General features: G+C 43.7%; 1 protein-coding gene across 7 annotated transcripts in view; it reads left to right on the top strand.

The window, feature by feature from the left end:
* LOC112260597 (adhesion G protein-coupled receptor L2-like) overlaps positions 1 to 14,208 on the top strand; it is a 125,883-nt gene extending 111,675 nt beyond the window's left edge. For 2 of the 7 annotated variants that reach the window (XM_024435831.2, XM_024435832.2), the window contains 6 exons: positions 352 to 443; positions 2,942 to 3,110; positions 3,639 to 3,767; positions 4,522 to 4,621; positions 6,918 to 7,046; positions 12,151 to 14,208. In XM_024435831.2, coding sequence (XP_024291599.1) covers positions 352 to 443; positions 2,942 to 3,110; positions 3,639 to 3,767; positions 4,522 to 4,621; positions 6,918 to 7,046; positions 12,151 to 13,034 — 1,503 coding nt within the window. In that variant the 3' untranslated portion in view covers positions 13,035 to 14,208. Of the gene's footprint in view, positions 1 to 351; positions 444 to 2,941; positions 3,111 to 3,638; positions 3,784 to 4,521; positions 4,622 to 6,917; positions 7,047 to 11,487; positions 11,542 to 12,150 lie in introns of all 7 variants that reach the window. The other 5 variants (XM_024435834.2, XM_024435838.2, XM_024435835.2 and 2 more) reach the window with 4 other exon arrangements.
* The last annotated feature ends 4,442 nt before the right edge of the window (positions 14,209 to 18,650 follow it).

The raw sequence follows: 18,650 nt of genomic DNA, 5'->3' as shown, positions 1-18,650 counted from the left end.
GGCATTCGAGGCACTTTATCATAGCCAGTGTTAGTGGAGCTGGAGACCAAAGCTACGCTACATCCTCTCTATTCTCACATTTAGGAGTCTGTTTTAAAGGTTGAACATTTCATATCCCTCTTGGTAATAACACCAAGATGTTGATCTGTTATTATCATATGATCTCAGTGAGTCACTAATGTAGGCGACATGCTGCTTGTTAAATGTATTTGCCTATTTGTGTACGAACCACCCTGGTTTGGGTCTAAGTTACCATGAAAAGTAGGCGACGTGGATTGCTGCTCATACCAGGAAATGAATGCCGTGCCTCCAGTGTGGTGTGTTAACCTCGCCGTGCCTCTGTTTTGACAGCTCAATCTCATCTTCCTGGTGGTGACCATGTACAAGATGGTGAAGCACTCCACTTCTATGAAACCCGACTCGACCCGGCTGGGCGGTATCAGGTGAGAGGGGGTTCTGAGGTCACTCTGGAGATGATGTGAAGGCTGATACTACTGGTTTTGTGTCAGCTCAGTTTGAAGTGAGAAACCAATGTGTTGCGTGCTGTCCTGTTCCCAGCCAAGGCCTTGCTTGTGTGATATTGAATGGTTTATTTGGTGTATTTGACCTTAGAATTACATCTCAATAACCCATAACTGGAGTGGACAAATATTTTCCTTTCAGATTCTATCCTCAGGTGTTATTTTTTGGGGGGCTTAGTGTTTATGAGGGCAGTGTTTGCACTATGCGGGGGGTTACATTGCCTCTTTCATTTCTTCATAACTGCATCCTGAACTCTTGTATCAGTTGCTCCTGTGGTCGTTTACAGGTTCCCCTGGAACACTGGCTTAAACATGTGGCTCTTAGATGCATGTGTGGGGTGGAGGAACTGGAGTTGTATCCACATCTTTATTCAAACAGCCTGTCATTCCAGGGAATTGGATAAAAGAAGAGTCTAAGCTTTTAAAAGCAGAGAAATCGTTGAATTGACCTCTATCAAGCTGTCCTGGTTAAGAATGTAGTTTAAAGAGGGTCTGCTTTCAAAGATAGCAGGCTCATTCAAACAAATCATTCAAAGCATGCAAAACTCATTAAACTGTCATTAATTGGAGTCCACCTCTAATCGACCAATTATTTACTCCTGCAAAGTTAGATTTGTAACTTTCCACAAGACTTTGAAATAATAAGTCAATTGAGGGTTTGAAAAGCATAAAGAGACAGAATAGCCACGCCCAAAATACCATCAAATAATGAACAATGTACACACTGACACAAAAGCGCAACTAATCTGTAGCATCTCTCGCTATTTCGGGTTTGTATCGTCTTTTGTCTCTCTGAAAGTCAAAAGACGTGGTGTCTGGTTTTCACTAGTCTCCTTTTCTCTCTCTTTCTCTCTTCCGTGGAGGCTCAGTCCTTTTCTGCTGTGTATCGATGGCTCCCGTTGCCAGCCGGCGCCATTGGAACTTACCGTTGGCTATCTGATTCTCTTTGGGCTTTCCTGGAACCTCATGTGAGAAACATGCTGTGTTTGCGGTTTCTGTTTAGCCAACCAACCCTGAGAAGAAACAGGGAAACATAGTTTGACTGTGTCAGAGGACCTCAGTTCATTCCAAATCTACATATCAGCATTTATGGGTTGTACTCTATGTACACTGAACAAAAATATAAACGCAACATGTAAAGTGTTGGTTTCATGAGCTGAAATAAAAGATCCCCGAATTGTTCCTTATGCACAAAAAGCTTATTTCTCTAAAATGTTCTGCACAAATTTGTTTACATCCCTGTTAGTGAGCATTTCTCCTTTGCCAAGATAATCCATCCACCTGACAGGTGCGGCATATCAAGAAGCTGATTAAACAACATGATCATTAAACAGGTGCACCTTGTGCTGGGGACAATAAAAGCCAACTCGAAAATGTGACGTTTTGTCACACAACACAATTCTACAGATGTCTCAAGTTTTGAGGGAGCGTGCAATTGGCATGCTGACTGCAGGAATATCCACCAGAGCTGTTGCCAGAGAATTTAATCTTAATTTCTCTACCAGAAGCCGCCTCCAACATCGTTTTAGAGAATTCGGCAGTACATCCAACCGGCCTCACAACCGCAGACCACGTGTATAGTGACGTGTGGGCGAGCGGTTTGCTGATGTCAATGTTGTGAACAGAGTGCCCCATGGTGGAGTTATGGTATGGGCAGGTATCAGCTACAGACAACGAACACAATTGCGTTTTATCGATGGCAATTTGAATGCACAGAGATACCTTGACAAGATCCTGAGGCCCATTGTCGTGCCATTCATCCGCCGCCATCACGGTTTCAGCATGATAATTCACGTCCCCATGTCACAAGGATCTGTACACCTTTCCTGGAAGCTGAAAATGTCCCAGTTCTTCCATGGTCTGCATACTCAGCAGACATGTCACATATTGAGCATGTTTGGGATGCTCTGGATCAACGTGTTCCAGGTCCCACCAATATCCAGAAACTCCCCACAGCCATTGAAGAGGAGTGGGACAACATTCCACAGGCCACAATCAGCAACCTGAAGAACTCTATGCGAAGGAGATGTCGAGCTGCATGAAGCAAATAGTGGTCGGTTTTCTGATCCATGCCCCTACTTTAAAAAAAAGTTATCTGTGACCAACAGATGCATATCTGTCTTCCCAGTCATGTGAAATCAATAGATTAGGACCTAATTTATTTATTTAAATTGACTGATTACCTTATGTGAACTGTAACTCAGTAAAATGTTTGAAATTGTTGCATATTGCGTTTATATTTTTGTTTAGTGTATAGACATGTCCAGAAGGAGGAATACTAACACGTCCCCCTTCTCTCCTCACAGAACAAATCCTTAGGAACCGAACAGAGAGCAACTTCAAATGAATGAAAGATGAAATCAAGGCAGCCGCTTCAGTTATTATTAATGATTGTGATCAATATTGTTTGTGTGTTTCAGATCCTGGGTGCTCGGAGCTTTCGCCCTGCTCTTTCTCCTGGGCCTGACCTGGTCCTTTGGTCTGTTCTTCCTCAACGAGTCCTCCGTTGTCATGGCGTACCTCTTCACCATCTTCAACACTCTGCAAGGGATGTTCATCTTTATCTTTCACTGCCTCCTCCAGAAAAAGGTAAGGATTTAATGCCAATGGCCTATATAAAGATAATGCTGCAGACTCTAACAAGCACTGCATTTTGTATGTCAATGTTTGAATATAAGACAAGCTTTCCTCACCAGAAGTGGGAAATAACCTTTCTAATGACCAGTTTCCCAAAGAAATAAGATTACTGTATGTATCTATGTGTACTTAAGTCCAAGGCAAAATATATGCTTCTCATTTCAATGTCTGCTGTCTCTTGACATTTAAGACTATCTCTGATATTAGCTCCGCTTCTATGTCATATTTGCCCCCCTGGAAACCCCCCTCTGTGTGAGATTTGAATGTGTCATCATGGCGGACGTGATAGGCCTATCTCCAGAGACACGCCATTTGAACTGCTGCTGTCGGCTTGGTGGCATTTGATAAAGATATGGATTTTGTGGCTTTGTTGGAAAGCTTTCCTCTCTCTATCGCTCTCTGGAGTCTACTGTCACTGTTGTGGTCTCTCTGAGCTCACTGTGTCTCTGTCGCTCTGCCCTGATCCTGTGCCCGCTGCAGGTCCGTAAAGAGTACAGCAAATGCTTCCGCCAGTCCCAGTGCTGCGGAGGTCTGCCTTCTGAAGGGTCCCACAGCTCGGCCAAGACGGCCACGTCTCGATCCACCGCACGCTACTCCTCCGCCACACAGGTACAGTACATACTAGGTACGGTACAGCAGCGGGAAGTTGGATTATATACACCCTTTTTTCTATCCTTTCTTTCTATGGAGAGGGAAACGAGGTTTCTTTTTCTAGTCTTTCTCCTGTTGCATGCTAGCACGCCAAGGACCAGCATGAACACTTGAATATACCTCCTCTCAACCCTTTCTTTTTATATTGAGAGCAGAACTCTAGTACACTTCAGTAAGTGTATTTGCCCAGAGAGAAATTGTTTTGCGGCATAGGAAGGGAAAGGCCTGTCATGGTCTTTCTCTCCTGTTGCATGCTAACACATAGAGGGAAGAGTCTGTATTGAGTTAAAGGCGGTCGTTCTGATCCTCTTGTGTGAAGTTGCCTTCTCTCTTTCCACTGAGGGTGAAAGGGAGAGCCCCCGCCTTGTTCTCCTGCTGCATGCTAGCATACAGAGGGAACAGGGAAGGATACCAGCGTTGAAGATTGAAGTTGCGTCCGAAATGGCACCCTATTGCCTATTTTGTGTACTACTTTTGACAAGAGTCCTATGGGCCCTGGTCAAAAGTAGTGCACCATATAGGGAATAGGGTGTCATTTCGCATGCATCCATTTTGTTTTGGAGGTTGTTCTTGTAATCCATTGTGTTTGCTTGCTGCCTTTCACAGAGCATTTTTCTTGTGGTCTTTTTCTGTTGCATGATAGCATGTAAAGGGAAGTGACATCAGTGTTTAAGGTTATTCTAATATGTGTGTTGTTGTTTACCTCCTACAGAGTCGTATCAGGAGGATGTGGAACGACACAGTGAGGAAGCAGTCCGAATCCTCCTTCATCTCCGGAGACATCAACAGCACCTCCACCCTGAACCACCAGGGTAAGACTGGCCCCTCTGTCTCCTCTGTCTCTATCTACACATCTTATGTTCTCTCTGTTATGGGCCCTTGAATAGACAACAAGTGCCTGAATAAATATGGAAGATGCAGATTTGATGTATTTAACCTTTTATTTAACAAGTCAATGATGATGCTCTTCATTCAAGGAGGCAGCTTTGTGGTAAAATGATAAATGTTTACTCAATATTGCTAGTGTTTGTCCTTATTACAAAAAAACATCAACAACAAATAAAATACAGGTTATTCAGCAGCAAGTAAACAAATACACGCTAAACAAATGTTTTATGACGACTCAAAGTTCACGTCAATGTGTCTTTTGGTGGCCGATCTGCACAGCTGCTACTTGTTGGATGAGAGAAGTGTTACATAGCTACTTAGTCTGGCTTCAAGTGGCAGTGATGAGAAGCTGGTGTTGTGTGTTCAACTCTGGGCGACCCTGACTGACTGGCTACAGGGGCTCTGCTGGCTGTGCACTGACTCATCCTCACCCTGGCCTGGTCTCCTGATGATTTTCAGCCATGAGACAGAGAGAGAGAGAGCGCGCGAGAGGGAGAGAAAGAGAGCGAGAGAAAGAGAGCGCGAGAGAGAGCGAGAGAAAGAGAGCGCGCGAGAGAAAGAGAGCGCGCGAGAGGGAGAGAGCGAGAGGGAGAGAGCGAGAGGGAGAGAGTGAGAGGGAGAGAGCGAGAGGGAGAGAGCGAGAGGGAGAGAGCGAGAGGGAGAGATCGTGAGGGAGAGAGCGAGAGGGAGAGAGTGAGAGGGAGAGAGTGAGAGGGAGAGAGTGAGAGGGAGAGAGTGAGAGGGAGAGAGCGAGAGGGAGAGAGCGAGAGGGAGAGAGCGAGAGGGAGAGAGCGCGAGGGAGAGAGCGCGAGGGAGAGGGAGAGAAAGAGAGAGAGCGCACGAGAGAGAGAGAGAGCTTGAGAGGGAGAGAAAGAGAGAGCGCGTGAGAGAGAGAGAGCGAGACAGACAGACTTGGGAGAGAAAGACAAACAGACAGAGGGGGGAGATGGAGAGACTGACAGAGAGAATAAGAAAGAGGAGAGGTAGAGAGAGAGGGGAAAGATAGACAGAGGACAGAGGAAGAGAGTGAAGGCGAGGTCACAGAGAGGCTTAACATGATACAGCTCAGACTTGCACTGTAAACTAGATTTTAACTTCTGTCCCCCTTATCAGTGCCAGCATTAAGCTCCCTTAATCACCACTGATAAGAAATGAGATATTGTTTTCAATGACTGGACATTGCTATTATACATTATACTTATAGATAGATGCATTATGTACACTTCCATTATGTGGGAGCACAGTGATGTCGGTGTGTAGTCCCCACATTATCAGTTTGATTGTCTAGTCTATACAGTCCACTGACTCTAGACTGTAAAGTGGCTGTTTACAATGACATGTTTTACATGACTACTGTAATCATACCGGAAGAGATGGAGACCTGCACACTGTAAAAATAAAAAAAAGTTTAAAAAAGAAGGAATAATCCAAAACTGAGGCTTGAATGCAAAATAAATATGTTTATAAAAACATCATGGTGCCCAGAAAACAATCTATTCCAGTATACTTCTTTTGATTCCTAGGCACCTGGAACAGACACTATTCAGTAGTAAAGATCTTCAAAGAGTGCAGATGGCCTCTTATCATTACTGAAATCATACAGAATATTTTGACTCCCACTTTAAAATGTAGTCCCTACAGTAGTATTTATTTATTAGTCAAGTATTTGTTTAACAGAGAAAGTACTTGACAATGTTTTTAGTACATGTTTCCTTGGTACTTTCTGGTGGTACAGAATGTGGCTTTGTTTATAGCGACTCACTTGTTGCGGACAATATTGCTTGCTGTTCTGTGAAATTAAATCTGGAGAATACGATGTGTAGACATGATTTAAACATCAACTACCCAGCCTGTTGCATTTACTGAAGAAGCACACTGCTGAAAACCCTATACTGATGGTACTTTTTACTCTGGCCTCTTTCTCTTCATCTCCTCTTCCCTTATTTACTCTCCTGCCTTGTCTTTTAAATATAATCAAATATAATCAGATACTAGTGTTTCTCCTCCCTCACTCACATCCTCTCTCCCGCTCTCACTCTGTCTCCCTCTCTCACTCACTGTCTCCCTCTCTCACTCACTGTCTCCCTTTCTCTCCTGCCGTTCTTACAGGGTTGACTGACAACTACTTCTTAACATACCCTCTCTCCCCCTTTCTCCTCTCTTTCTCACTATCCTGCCTCGTCTTTCCTCCCTCCCTCACTCTTTCCTTCCTTCTTACAGGAATGACTGGCAACTACCTCCTAACTAACCCTCTGCTCCGAGCCCACGACCCTAACAACCCCTATAACAACCTGCTGGCTGAGACGGTGGTGTGCAACGCCCCCTCCCCTCCGGCATTTCACCCACCAGGTGCATGGTGACCTCTAACCTTTCTCCCTATGTTGATCTGTCTTTCTCTGTGTCTGAAATGGAACCATATTCCCTGTGTGGAGTGTTACCTTGATAAGTTTAGCTCTAGTCAAAATGAGTGCACTATATAGGGAATAGGGTGCCTTGTGGACACACTTTGTTTTGTTTTAGTGTGTGTTTGAAGCTAATTGTAAGAGCAGTTGTTTGTGGGGTTGTGGCCCCTACACAGCATGTGTTGAGAAGTCTTGCTGTCGATTGTAGGGTTGCCCTTCCTCTCCTCTCTCCTCTCATTACCACGGATCTTTATTTCATTGTTATCTAGTATACAAGCTGTGCTTTGTAACACCCAACCAGATACGGTTGAGAAAGGTCAGTGCTATATCTTATCAAGACTACTCCAACAGTCATTTATTGGAAATCAGATGCATTTATTCTGTTTATATATTATATATTATTATTTACCATTCTCCTCCTACACCTGTTGATGCTACATTTATAGCAGGTTCAATGGCATTATAAAAAAAGAATGTCTTGACTACAAACCCTGATCCCCGTTTGATTTTAATTTTGTCCGTGTCTGTGTAGCGTGAACCAGATACGCTCTCTATCAGACTAAAGGAGGAAGCCCAATAGAAAAACACAGGAGTACAAGACGCAGTGCAGGCAGAATTATACCCCTCAGATATGCAGAGGCATTTGATGATGAAAGAGGAGAGGATGGAAGGGAAGGAAGCAGCACCAGGATGAATGTGTGGAGGGAGGGAAGAGAAGGATACAGGAGAACATACAGAAACTGTAGTTGTTCGCTCGGATTTGGCAGGTCTCCAATTTCGCTCGCTTCACACTGAGAACACTTAAGGCAAATCATCTGCCTTTTTCTCGGGAGCTCGGAAAGAGTTCGGAACCTGCCATGTACAGATTGTCACAGAAATCAGACATTTCATGATATCGTTGCTATTTCATTACAATCAATACACAATCAATAGAATCTACAAACAGCCCCACGCCACGTGCAAAGCAAACAATGCTTTTGAGACATTAAAATTCACAGTCATCATAGGTAATTACAGTATAAGATAACTTATTCTAGTTGAGCGATGGTAATAAATTAACAGTGACAGAGTCTAATGAACAGGTTATTGTATGCGTCAGTGTGATCATCCCATGACATGACAAAGCACATCATCCGCCAGGCCTCTCTACAGGCCTGGCTGAATCATGGAAATACATGAAAGACACAGCCAATCATAAGGGAGATAGTCCACATACCTGCATCCTCAAACACGACAGATACTATCATTAATGACTCACAGTTAAAGAAAATGAAAGCACTCAAACATTATTAATGACTAACAGTTGAAAGACATGAAACACTTAGGAATGGACCTCAATAGATGTTGACTGGTTTGGGTGTAACTTCCTAACAGACAGATGTCAAGTAGTGTTATATGTGGTGATGGGGGGGAATGTATACAGTTACATATCGGGAAATTATTTTTGACGATATGTTGTATCGTATCCTTTTGACAATATTGCAGTATTATTTTTGTGCTACTTGGCTGTACCTGCAGCAGAACTGATCAGAACGTGTTTTCTCATGTCTCTCTGGTCCCTCTGCAGCAGACATACGGGGAGGAATATGTTTGGAATATCGATTCGCAATGAAATCGCAGTATGAAATTGCAATACATATAGAATCGTGAGAATCGCAATACATATCGTATCGGCACCTAAGTATCGTGATAATATCGTATCGTGAAGTCCCTGGCAATTCCCAGGCCTAGGTATATAATGGTGAATCACCCAGCGATCGGTAAGTTGCTCTGACAGCTGACACTTAAAGGCGGCCAAAGTAGGTGTTGGCTTTGGGGAAGACCAGTGAAATATACCTGCTGGAGCTCGTGCTACGGGTGGGTGTTGCTATGGTGACCAGTGAGCTGAGATAAGGCGGCGCTTTACCTAGCAAAGACTTATAGATGACCTGGAGCCAGTGGATTTGGCGACGAATATGTAGCGAGGCCCAGCCAACGAGAGCATACAGGTCGCAGTGGTGGGTAGTATATGGGGCTTTGGTGACAAAACGGATGGCACTGTGATAGACTGCATCCAGTTTGCTGAGTAGAGTGTTGGAGCCTTTTTTGTCAATTACATCGCCGAAGTCAAGGATCGGTAGGATATTCAGTTTTACAAGTGTATGTTTGGCAGCATGAGTGAAGGAGGCAGCAAGAGTGACATCATTGATATATACAGAAAAAAGAGGCAGCTCAAGAATTGAACCCTGTGGCAACCCCATAGAGACTGCCAGAGGTCTGGACAACAGGCCCTCCGATTTGACACACTGAACTCTATCTGAGAAGTAGTTAGTGAACCAGGCGAGGCAGTCATTAGAGAAACCAAGGCTGTTGAGTCTGCCGATAAGAATGCGGCGATTGACCGAGTCGAAAGCCTTGGCCAGGTCGATGAAGACGGCTGCACAGTACTGTCTTTTATCGATGGCTGTTATGATATTGTTTAGGACCTTGAGCGTGGCTGAGGTGCACCTGTGACCTGCTCGGAAACCAGAATGCATAGCGAAGAAAGTACGGTGGGATTCGAAATGGTTGTTGATCTGTTTGTTCACTTGGCTTTCGAAGACATTAGAAAGTCAGGGCAGGATGGATATAGGTCTGTAACAGTTTGGATTTAGAATGTTTCCCCCTTTGAAGAGGGGGATGACCGCGGCAGGTTTCCAATCTTTAGGAATCTCAGACGATATGAGAGGTTGAACAGACTAGTAGTAGGGGTTGCAACAATGGCGGCAGATAATTTTAGGAAGAGAGGTTCCAGATTGTCTAGACCAGCTGATTAATAGAGGTCCAGATTTTGCAGCTCTATCAGAACATCAGCTGTCTGGATTTGAGTTTTTTTTGCTCTTTTGTACACCAGCATTTCTACCAGCATTTCTACTTGCACATCCTCATCTGTCACGCCAGTGTTAATTGCTACATTGTAATTACTTCGCCACTATGGCCTATTTATTGCCTTACCTCCTTACTACATTTGCACACACTGTATACAGATTTTTATATTGTGTTATTGACTGTACGTTTGTCTATCCCATGTGTAACTCTGCGTTGTTGTTTGTGTCGCACTGCTTTGCTTTATCTTGGCCAGGTCGCAGTTGTAAATGAGAACTTGTTCTCAACTGGCCTACCTGGTTAAATAAAGGTGAAATAGAAAATAAATAAAAAAAGTGTAAAGTATTGAAGAGGCTCAAGTTGAAAATGTTAGCTTATTCCTAATGTGTTCTGCTGTAGTCGTTATAGATGATCCTCCCCATCCTGAAGGATCAACATGGCTTCTATGAAGTGTATTAATACAAAGGTAATACAGTGCAGATGTTCATTTGCTGCAGTAACGGTAAAGAGAACGTCTTGGGCGAATCTCCGTTGGAATCTTTCCCAGAATGCAGATGTCTGGCTCTGGCAGTGTCCAGTTAAATTCTGTTCACATCACTTACCCCTCTCCCTGTAGAATATCTGTCTGCGTTAAAATGACTCTCCGTGCTTAAACAAATGCAAATCCTGCAGTGGGGCTGTTTTCACGCCATTTCTGTCTCTTTTTTTCGAACCCCCTTTCTTTGCCCTCACACTCCTCCCCCACCCCTCCCTCCCTGTTCCCTCCTTTCACTCTTTAAAAAAAATCTTTGATGTCTGTTTTTACACTCTTTTCTCCCTACTAAAGAGAGAAAGAGACGGTCCTTATCTCCACGGCAGTGTGTGTCACAGCCCAGCTCCAATTTTATTCCTCCATCTCACAGTCAGGTCTATTCAGACTCATTTAACTGAAATCTAAAACTTCAATCTCCCCCCTTTCGCGGAGCTTGAAGCGAGGCAGTCACTAACTGCCAAAATACGGCTCTTTTTTTCATCCTCTTCCCTTACTCATTTAGACTGATCCTCCTATTCCAAGTCTTCATCTTCTGCCGACATTCTTCTAGCCAATCTTTGAGCTTCACAAGAGGTTATCAATGTGATCTATTGTGTACAAAGTATTTCCTTCCCATCTGGGAGAAGTAGATAGATAGAAACCTGTTAAATCAAATCATCCCTCGATCACATTCTAAGCAGAGAGAGAGAGAGATAATAATGATATGATAGTGTACCTGCCATTTTAGACTTTAAGAGGCTGTGATTGCTTGCTGCTGAAACCCCTCCACCTGCCAAGTCCTGGATTCAGTTGTTCTCAGGATTATTTCTCTAGAGCTTTCTCAAATGTTTCACATTTTTTTCAGATGAGTCTGTAAATTCGAGTTAAATCGTTAACTTTTTAAGGGGACCCAAATCTGAGCGGGGCCGACTGAATCCAGGCCTCCTTCCTCTTTTGTCTTATTTCAGTGATTTTCTTGTTTTTTATGCCGCAATAAAAAGCATTTGTTTTACTTTTTTTTGTTGCATATCAGCAGTTCTTAGGCCAGATAGCCTGAGCAGACACACTTGATGTGAGTGGTGGCAAAGTGAGTCATTGCACCGTGCCTGTGTCGTGGTTGTGTGTGTGTGTATGGGGGGCTGTGCTTGTGTGGCCCCAGTGGGTGAACAAGGTGGCCCTGCGTCTCTGTTCCACATTACTCCTTCTTTTTTTTATTTTTTTTAAGGCTGGAATGAACGTTTTATTCATTGTCTCTTTTCTACCTCCACCTCCCCCACAGTATTTCTTTCTCTCATAACCTGTGCTATGATATGTTGATCTTGCTATGTTGTTGCTACCTGGCTAGCTACATTATCAGTGTGTTGTTGCTGGATGTGTAATGTTTCTTTTTTTTTTCTCATTTGTCGAATATTGTTCAGGATAACTTCAGTATTGGCTATGATAATGTCAGACATGATGATGCAAAATGGAAACAGACATGATAGATAATGATTTCAAATTTGAACCTCTTGAACTGTATATTATGTATAAATATTAAAATTTGAACATAAAAATCGAGTTAGCAACTATTGAAAACACTTAACAGTGAAGTGTCCTGAGCAGTATCAAACTGTATTGTATTGATTTGTAATTTAATATTGATTTATAAACCGTGCTTTAGTGATATCTAATCCAGGTGTCGTACCTCTCGTTGCAGGGCAGCACTCTCTGACCCACAGCAAGGACATCAGTGCCATGGACACCCTCCCCCTCAACGGAAACTTTAACAACTGCTACTCCCTGCGTGACCATGACGATGACTATGAGGACGTTGTGGTCGGGGGTGTGGTCTGCGGCCCAGGGGACCTGGGGGGCCTCAGCCTGGACGACGCTGCCTTCGAGAAGATGATCATCTCTGAGCTGGTTCACAACAACCTGAGGCCCCGCGGGCCCCCTAAGGGCCACAACCCCCACCGGGATAGCAGGGAGAGGGACAGGGACCGGGCCCCTCCCCAGACCAGGGTGACTAGGGACAGGGATAGGGATGGTGGGGGTGGAAGCGGCAGCGAGGATGATGCCATAGTGAACGACCGTGCTGAGGCTTCGTCCCCCCAGAGAGGTAGTATAGTTGGGGTAATTGGAGGAGGTCACCCTACCCTGGAGTTGCTGCTGCACCCCCACCATAAGGAGGCGTTAGAGGCCCCCCTCCTACCCCAGAGGACTCACTCCCTGCTCTACAGTGCCCACAAGGCCCCCAGGAGGGCTGTGGAGGGGCCTGGGGGCCACGGCTCAAAGACAGTGGGGGCGATGGAGGACGGGGACTCCCAGTACACCAGCATGCCCAACCTGAGAGACTCCCCCTCAGCCTCACCCTACCCCCCCGATGAAGCCGACGACCTGTCCCCTTCCCCCAGGAGTGAGGGGGAGGACCTGTACCATAAGAGCATGCCTGAGCTGGTCGATGGGCCCCAGCCCCTGTCTTACTACCACATACACCGGGGCACCAGCGATGGGTGCATTGTGCCCCCCAGCGCTGAGGACTGTGAACCTGAGGGACAGGGCCCCCAGGATGGACAGATGCAGCTCATTACCAGCCTCTGAGCAGGTGGATGGAGGAAGGAGAGGAAGCACCTCTCTGGTGTTTTTGCACAGGTTTGAACATATGTATGTGTGTATGGGCTTTGGTTGATGTCAAGACTATTGCCAGCCCTCACCAGTCCTCCTCCTGGTCCTCCTCTGCACTCCCAATGACCCGTCAGAGCAAGAAGTGAAATGTTTGTGGCTGGTAGGTAGGAGATGGATGGCTTATTCACACATACACTCGGTCACATACAAATGTCCTTTGGACAAGAACTGCTCCGCTCTGCTGTGGGACTACAGAGAAGGAAATGCACAGACTACTCAATGTGTCAGAGAGTAGTCTGTCTGGCGCCATCCCTGTCCAGCTCGCATTTGTATTATATGGAAGAAGAAAAAAAATATGGTTTCAAACTCCAGGTTTAGAACTTTAGGAACACTGGGGAAGTCTTCCTGGAGGGGTTTCCAGTATGAGGATCTGTTGAGTCATTCCACTCCAGAACCTAGAGTCATTTCACTCCACATTGAGGAATGTCAAATGAAGAACCACTAATTCAGACTCAGGCATTATATTTTCTCTATTGCACATTTAACTGTTGTCAGAGTAACAGCTAAATCAAATATATTTTGCTGTACTACAGTGTAAAAAAAAAAAGAAAAGAATAGAAATGTTGTGGCAACCAATTATACAACCGTTCAATGTTGAGGAGATTGTCCTCAAAACAGGTTGCTCAAACGGTGCAAATGTCTTTTTTCCTCTCACTTGACACGTTGTAGTATGTTTGAACATTAAATATATATACTTTTTTGAAAATCTCATAAGAAACAATACTCACATCTCCGCTTGTGAAGTGCTTTTTGCTTTCATGAATGAAGAGTTTTGGCAGTAATATTTGTTGTTAACACCATGCCATGCACAGATTTGGAGTGAATTGGATCCTTGTGTAATTTATTTTACTTGAAAGAAAATAAAAACATTTGTGTCAATGCGATATTTCAAGCATATTACGAGCATATTTCCGCCTTTGACATTAATTTATTAACAGAATTATTGAAAATTTGAAAAATAAAAATGTTTGGGTAGTGCGACTTTCAGCACGGTAGATTAAGTTCATTTATTTTGTAAGTGCCCATTGTCAGCTGATATAAAAATTCAACTCTTGTTTGATATCAAATAAATGTGAGATTTTTTCTTGTTTGCAATGGCTCACTGTTACTTTTCTTTCATGTCCAGACATGGAGCAAGATGAGAGCTAAGCTTCTGTTTAGACCTGTAGTCATGGAAAGAAATGTCAACAGGAGAGTTATCTGATTGATCCTGCTCAATAATGTTCATTCAAATATTATTGCCTAGTAAGGTCTTCCAGCCCGTAGGTCCTGCTTGAAGCTGACCACCCAGCTGTTCTTAGTAGACAACGTACGTCTGCTCAGTTCTGCATTTAACTGTGACATACACTTCATTAGACCATGTGAGATGCCAATTCTCTGTCAGACGTTGGAGTGAGAGAGAGGAGCGGGGGCCGTGGCCAAGGCAGGGCAGAGAGGAGCAGAGCTGCTAAGTCCACCATGGCTCACTGCCGCGGTGTTTGAATGTCAGCCTCTCCGTTTACACAGAGCTATCCAGATCCAACAGGCCCCGGCCGGGAGACACTGAACCGGTCTGTTATATTATTTGGAAACTTGGCTTTGCGTTCACTTCAGTTGTAATGAAAATCAGATGAAACGCAAAGCTGATGACCAGGGACCAGGACCATAAATACAGTACAAGCAGGCTCTCTCGGACTCGCAGTTCAGTTGGAAAGGAGTGGATCTTGTCTTGTCTTAAAAGGATACGTCAGGATTTCTCAAAAAACAACCCCTAAAGTCTTGGGAGAGAAGGGAGGCCCATATTTTTCATTCATCATTATTTTTGCCTGACCTACGAACACATATAGAGGATTCTGACACAAAATTAACACCGTCACATCTTGGACCCTGTCATGTTGTTACTGGTGTTAGAAAGGGGGATTTGATTGTGTGCCACTGATTTAGATGTTTACGATAAAGCTACCTCTTAAAGGGATACTTCAGGATTTTGGCAATGAAGCCCTTTATCTACTTCCCCAGAGTCAGATGAACTCGTGGATACCATTTTTATTTCTCTGCGTGCGGTTTGAAGAGCGCAATTGGTAACTACCGTTAGAGCAATGACACAAAGTCTATGGGTATCTGCTAACATGCTAGCAGATACCCATAGACGTCCAGTCATTGTGCTAATGCTAGCTAGTTGGCTTGCGAAACTGCCTCTAACTTCCTTCATACTATATACAGAGACAGAAATGGTATCCATAAGTTCATCTGACTCTGGGGAAGTCGATAAAGGGCTTCATTGCCAAAATCCCGAAGTATCCCTTTAAGAGGTAGCTTTATCATAAACTGTTAAATCAGTGGCACACAATCAAATCCACCTTTCTAACACCAATATCAACACGACAGGGTACAAGATGTGACGGTGACTATTTTGTGTCAGAATCCTCTATTTGTGTTCATAGCTCATGCAAAAATAATGATGAATGAAAAATATGGGCCTCCCTTCTCTCCCAAGACTTTAGGTAATTTTGTTGTTGCATGATGCATATATATTGGTTCATTATCGCTAAGTAATCTGTCTGTTATATTAGCTTTCTTGCCTTATCATCTTCAAGAGAAGTGCATTGTAATACCGTCTAATATACTGGTGATCATGTTCTTTCCCCATGATGAGTGGGAGGCGGGATAATACTATAATATACTCTGAGGAGGGGGAGGGGTTAGAGAGCAGCTTCATTCCCTATTGGAGAACAGGCACATACCATTGATAAAAGAACACGGACCCTCAATGTCACCATTAACCTCCTAGACATCACGCTTTCCAACTGGGCATTACTTTGGGTTAGACTATGATACAGCATGTCAATGATGACCCTATTCGTGTAGCAAATGAGAAGTTGTCGAAGTTTGGTAGAGATGAAAGTGCTGGACTAATCAACCCATCTTTAATCTATAATCAGACAGTCCTGTAGCTGTGTCCACAGGGCCCGGTCGCAAATGAAGGCACAATAAGCCCGAGTCCGAGCAGACATTACAGTGTTTTCAATTGTTTCTGTTTGATGTTGTACCCGCTGGTGATTTGGACATTATTTAATGTCCACCTTCCAAATACATCAAACAAGATGTTTCATTGAAACTCAGATCACAGACCCTGTATTCCAAAATGTGGTGTGTATGCATCTGCGTGTGCACCCTAAATGTGTTACCAAAAAAATCTGATTTTACCATTTCACCCTGGTTTTACTGGGGGGGACACACAGATAAAACGGTCATATTAGACTGAAAAGGTGTTCTTGCGGACAAATGTTTATGTTAGTGGGGGATAGCAATCTTGAGCCAAAGCGGGAACTATGCATAATTACATTAGTACATCCACAAAGCAGGAGTATTATATTTCCTCAGGGCCCCTGTAAATGCACAGCTTACATTCCTCTACATTTCACTCTGCAGCAGAAAGATAAAGAGCATCTGAATGTGGCTGTGCATCATTCCCACCCTGCCACCACACTGCCACGGCATTCTGCATCTGCTTGTGGCGAATTCTGCATTACAACTTGCATATGTACTGGGGGTATTGGATTGGATTGGATTGGATTGGATTGGATTGGATTGTATTGGGCTATTGGATTTCATTGGGGGTTATTGGATTTCATTGGGGGTATTGTATTGTATTGGTGGTATTGGGCTATTGGATTGTATTGGGGCTTTTGGATTGTATTGGGGGTAGTGGATTGTATTGGGGCTATTGGATTGTATTGGGGCTATTGGATTGTATTAGGGTATTGGATTGTATTGGGGCTATTGGATTGTATTAGGGGTATTGGATTGTATTGGGGCTATTGGATTGTATTAGGGGTATTGGATTGTATTGGGGCTATTGGATTGTATTGGGGCTATTGGATTGTATTAGGGGTATTGGATTGTATTAGGGGTAGTGGATTGTATTGGGGCTATTGGATTGTATTGGGGCTATTGGATTGTATTAGGGGTATTGGATTGTATTGGGGCTATTGGATTGTATTAGGGGTATTGGATTGTATTAGGGGTATTGGATTGTATTGGGGCTATTGGATTGTATTGGGGCTATTGGATTGTATTAGGGGTATTGGATTGTATTGGGGCTATTGGATTGTATTGGGGCTATTGGATTGGCATTATTATTTTTTATCTGATTGAACAAAGAAATGCATGGTCTGGACAAAATCCAGCTCCCACGCTCTGTCCTACTGATTAAAGGAAACGTCATTAAGTAATTATAACATTATTGAATCATACCCAGCCTGTTTCTATGCCCGGTAACCTAAGAATAGTGTTGAGTTATGTGAATGTTATGTGTCTTGGTGTTATTTCATCCTCCGCTCATGCACAGCTTTTATGAAGTAGCTTTTGTTCATTTGAATTGTATATTGCTGCTTCAACAATACTGTGACCAAGGCTATAGACATTCTAAAAGAGAGAAACATGTGAGACAGGGAGAAAGAGAGAGACAGAAACAGAGAGACAGAAACAGAGAGACAGAAACAGAGAGACAGAAAGAGAGAGACAGAAAGAGAGACAGAAAGAGAGAGACAGAAAGAGAGAGACAGAAACAGAGAGACAGAAACAGAGAGACAGAAACAGAGAGACAGAAACAGAGAGACAGGGGGAAAGATTCATAGAGAAACAGAGAGACAGGGGGAAAGATTCATAGAGAAACAGAGAGACAGAAAGAGAGAGACAGAAACAGAGAGACAGGGGGAAAGATTCATAGAGAAACAGAGAGACAGGGGGAAAGATTCATAGAGAAACAGAGAGACAGGGGGAAAGATTCATAGAGAAACAGAGAGACAGGGGAAAAGATTCATAGAGAAACAGAGAGACAGAAACAGAGAGAAAGAAACAGAGAGACAGAAACAGAGAGACAGAAACAGAGAGACAGAAACAGAGAGACAGGGGGAAAGATTCATAGAGAAACAGAGAGACAGGGGGAAAGATTCATAGAGAAACAGAGAGACAGGGGGAAAGATTCATAGAGAAACATGAGACCAGGAGAGAGAGAGAGAAACTTGAGAGCGAGAGAGAGGGATACAGAGAGAGTGAGAAGGAGAGGGAGATGGTAGACAGAACAGGATGTTAGACTTCTACACTGAAGCCTATTATAGGAGATTATGGCTGTTATGGTTTAGGACAAAGTACACAAGAGGCCTCATCAAATCCACATCTGAAAAGGCGTGATATAATTTTGAGGGAGTGTGTAACTGCCAAAATAATGGAAACACTTGAGTAAATGAGGGATGCAAGGTATATTGAAAGCAGGTGCTTCCACACAGGTGTGGTCTTGAGTTAATTAAGCAATTGACATCCCATCATGCTTCGGGTCATGTATAAAAATGCTGAGCATACCATTATTTTGAGTAACATGGTTATGCCTCCATAGGATGACAATTCCCCCATCCACAGGGCACGAGTGGTCACTGAACACTTTGATGAGCATGAAAACTTTTTCAATAATATCAGTCTGTCATCAGATCTCAATCCAATTGAACTTTTATGGGAGATTCTGGAGCGGCGCCTGAGACAGCGTTTTCCACC

The sequence above is a fragment of the Oncorhynchus tshawytscha genome, linkage group LG10 (assembly GCF_018296145.1).
Source record: "Oncorhynchus tshawytscha isolate Ot180627B linkage group LG10, Otsh_v2.0, whole genome shotgun sequence".
Lineage (NCBI taxonomy): Eukaryota > Metazoa > Chordata > Actinopteri > Salmoniformes > Salmonidae > Oncorhynchus > Oncorhynchus tshawytscha.
The sequence above is the reverse complement of the archived record's forward strand: the minus strand, read 5'-3'. Positions and strand labels throughout refer to the sequence as shown.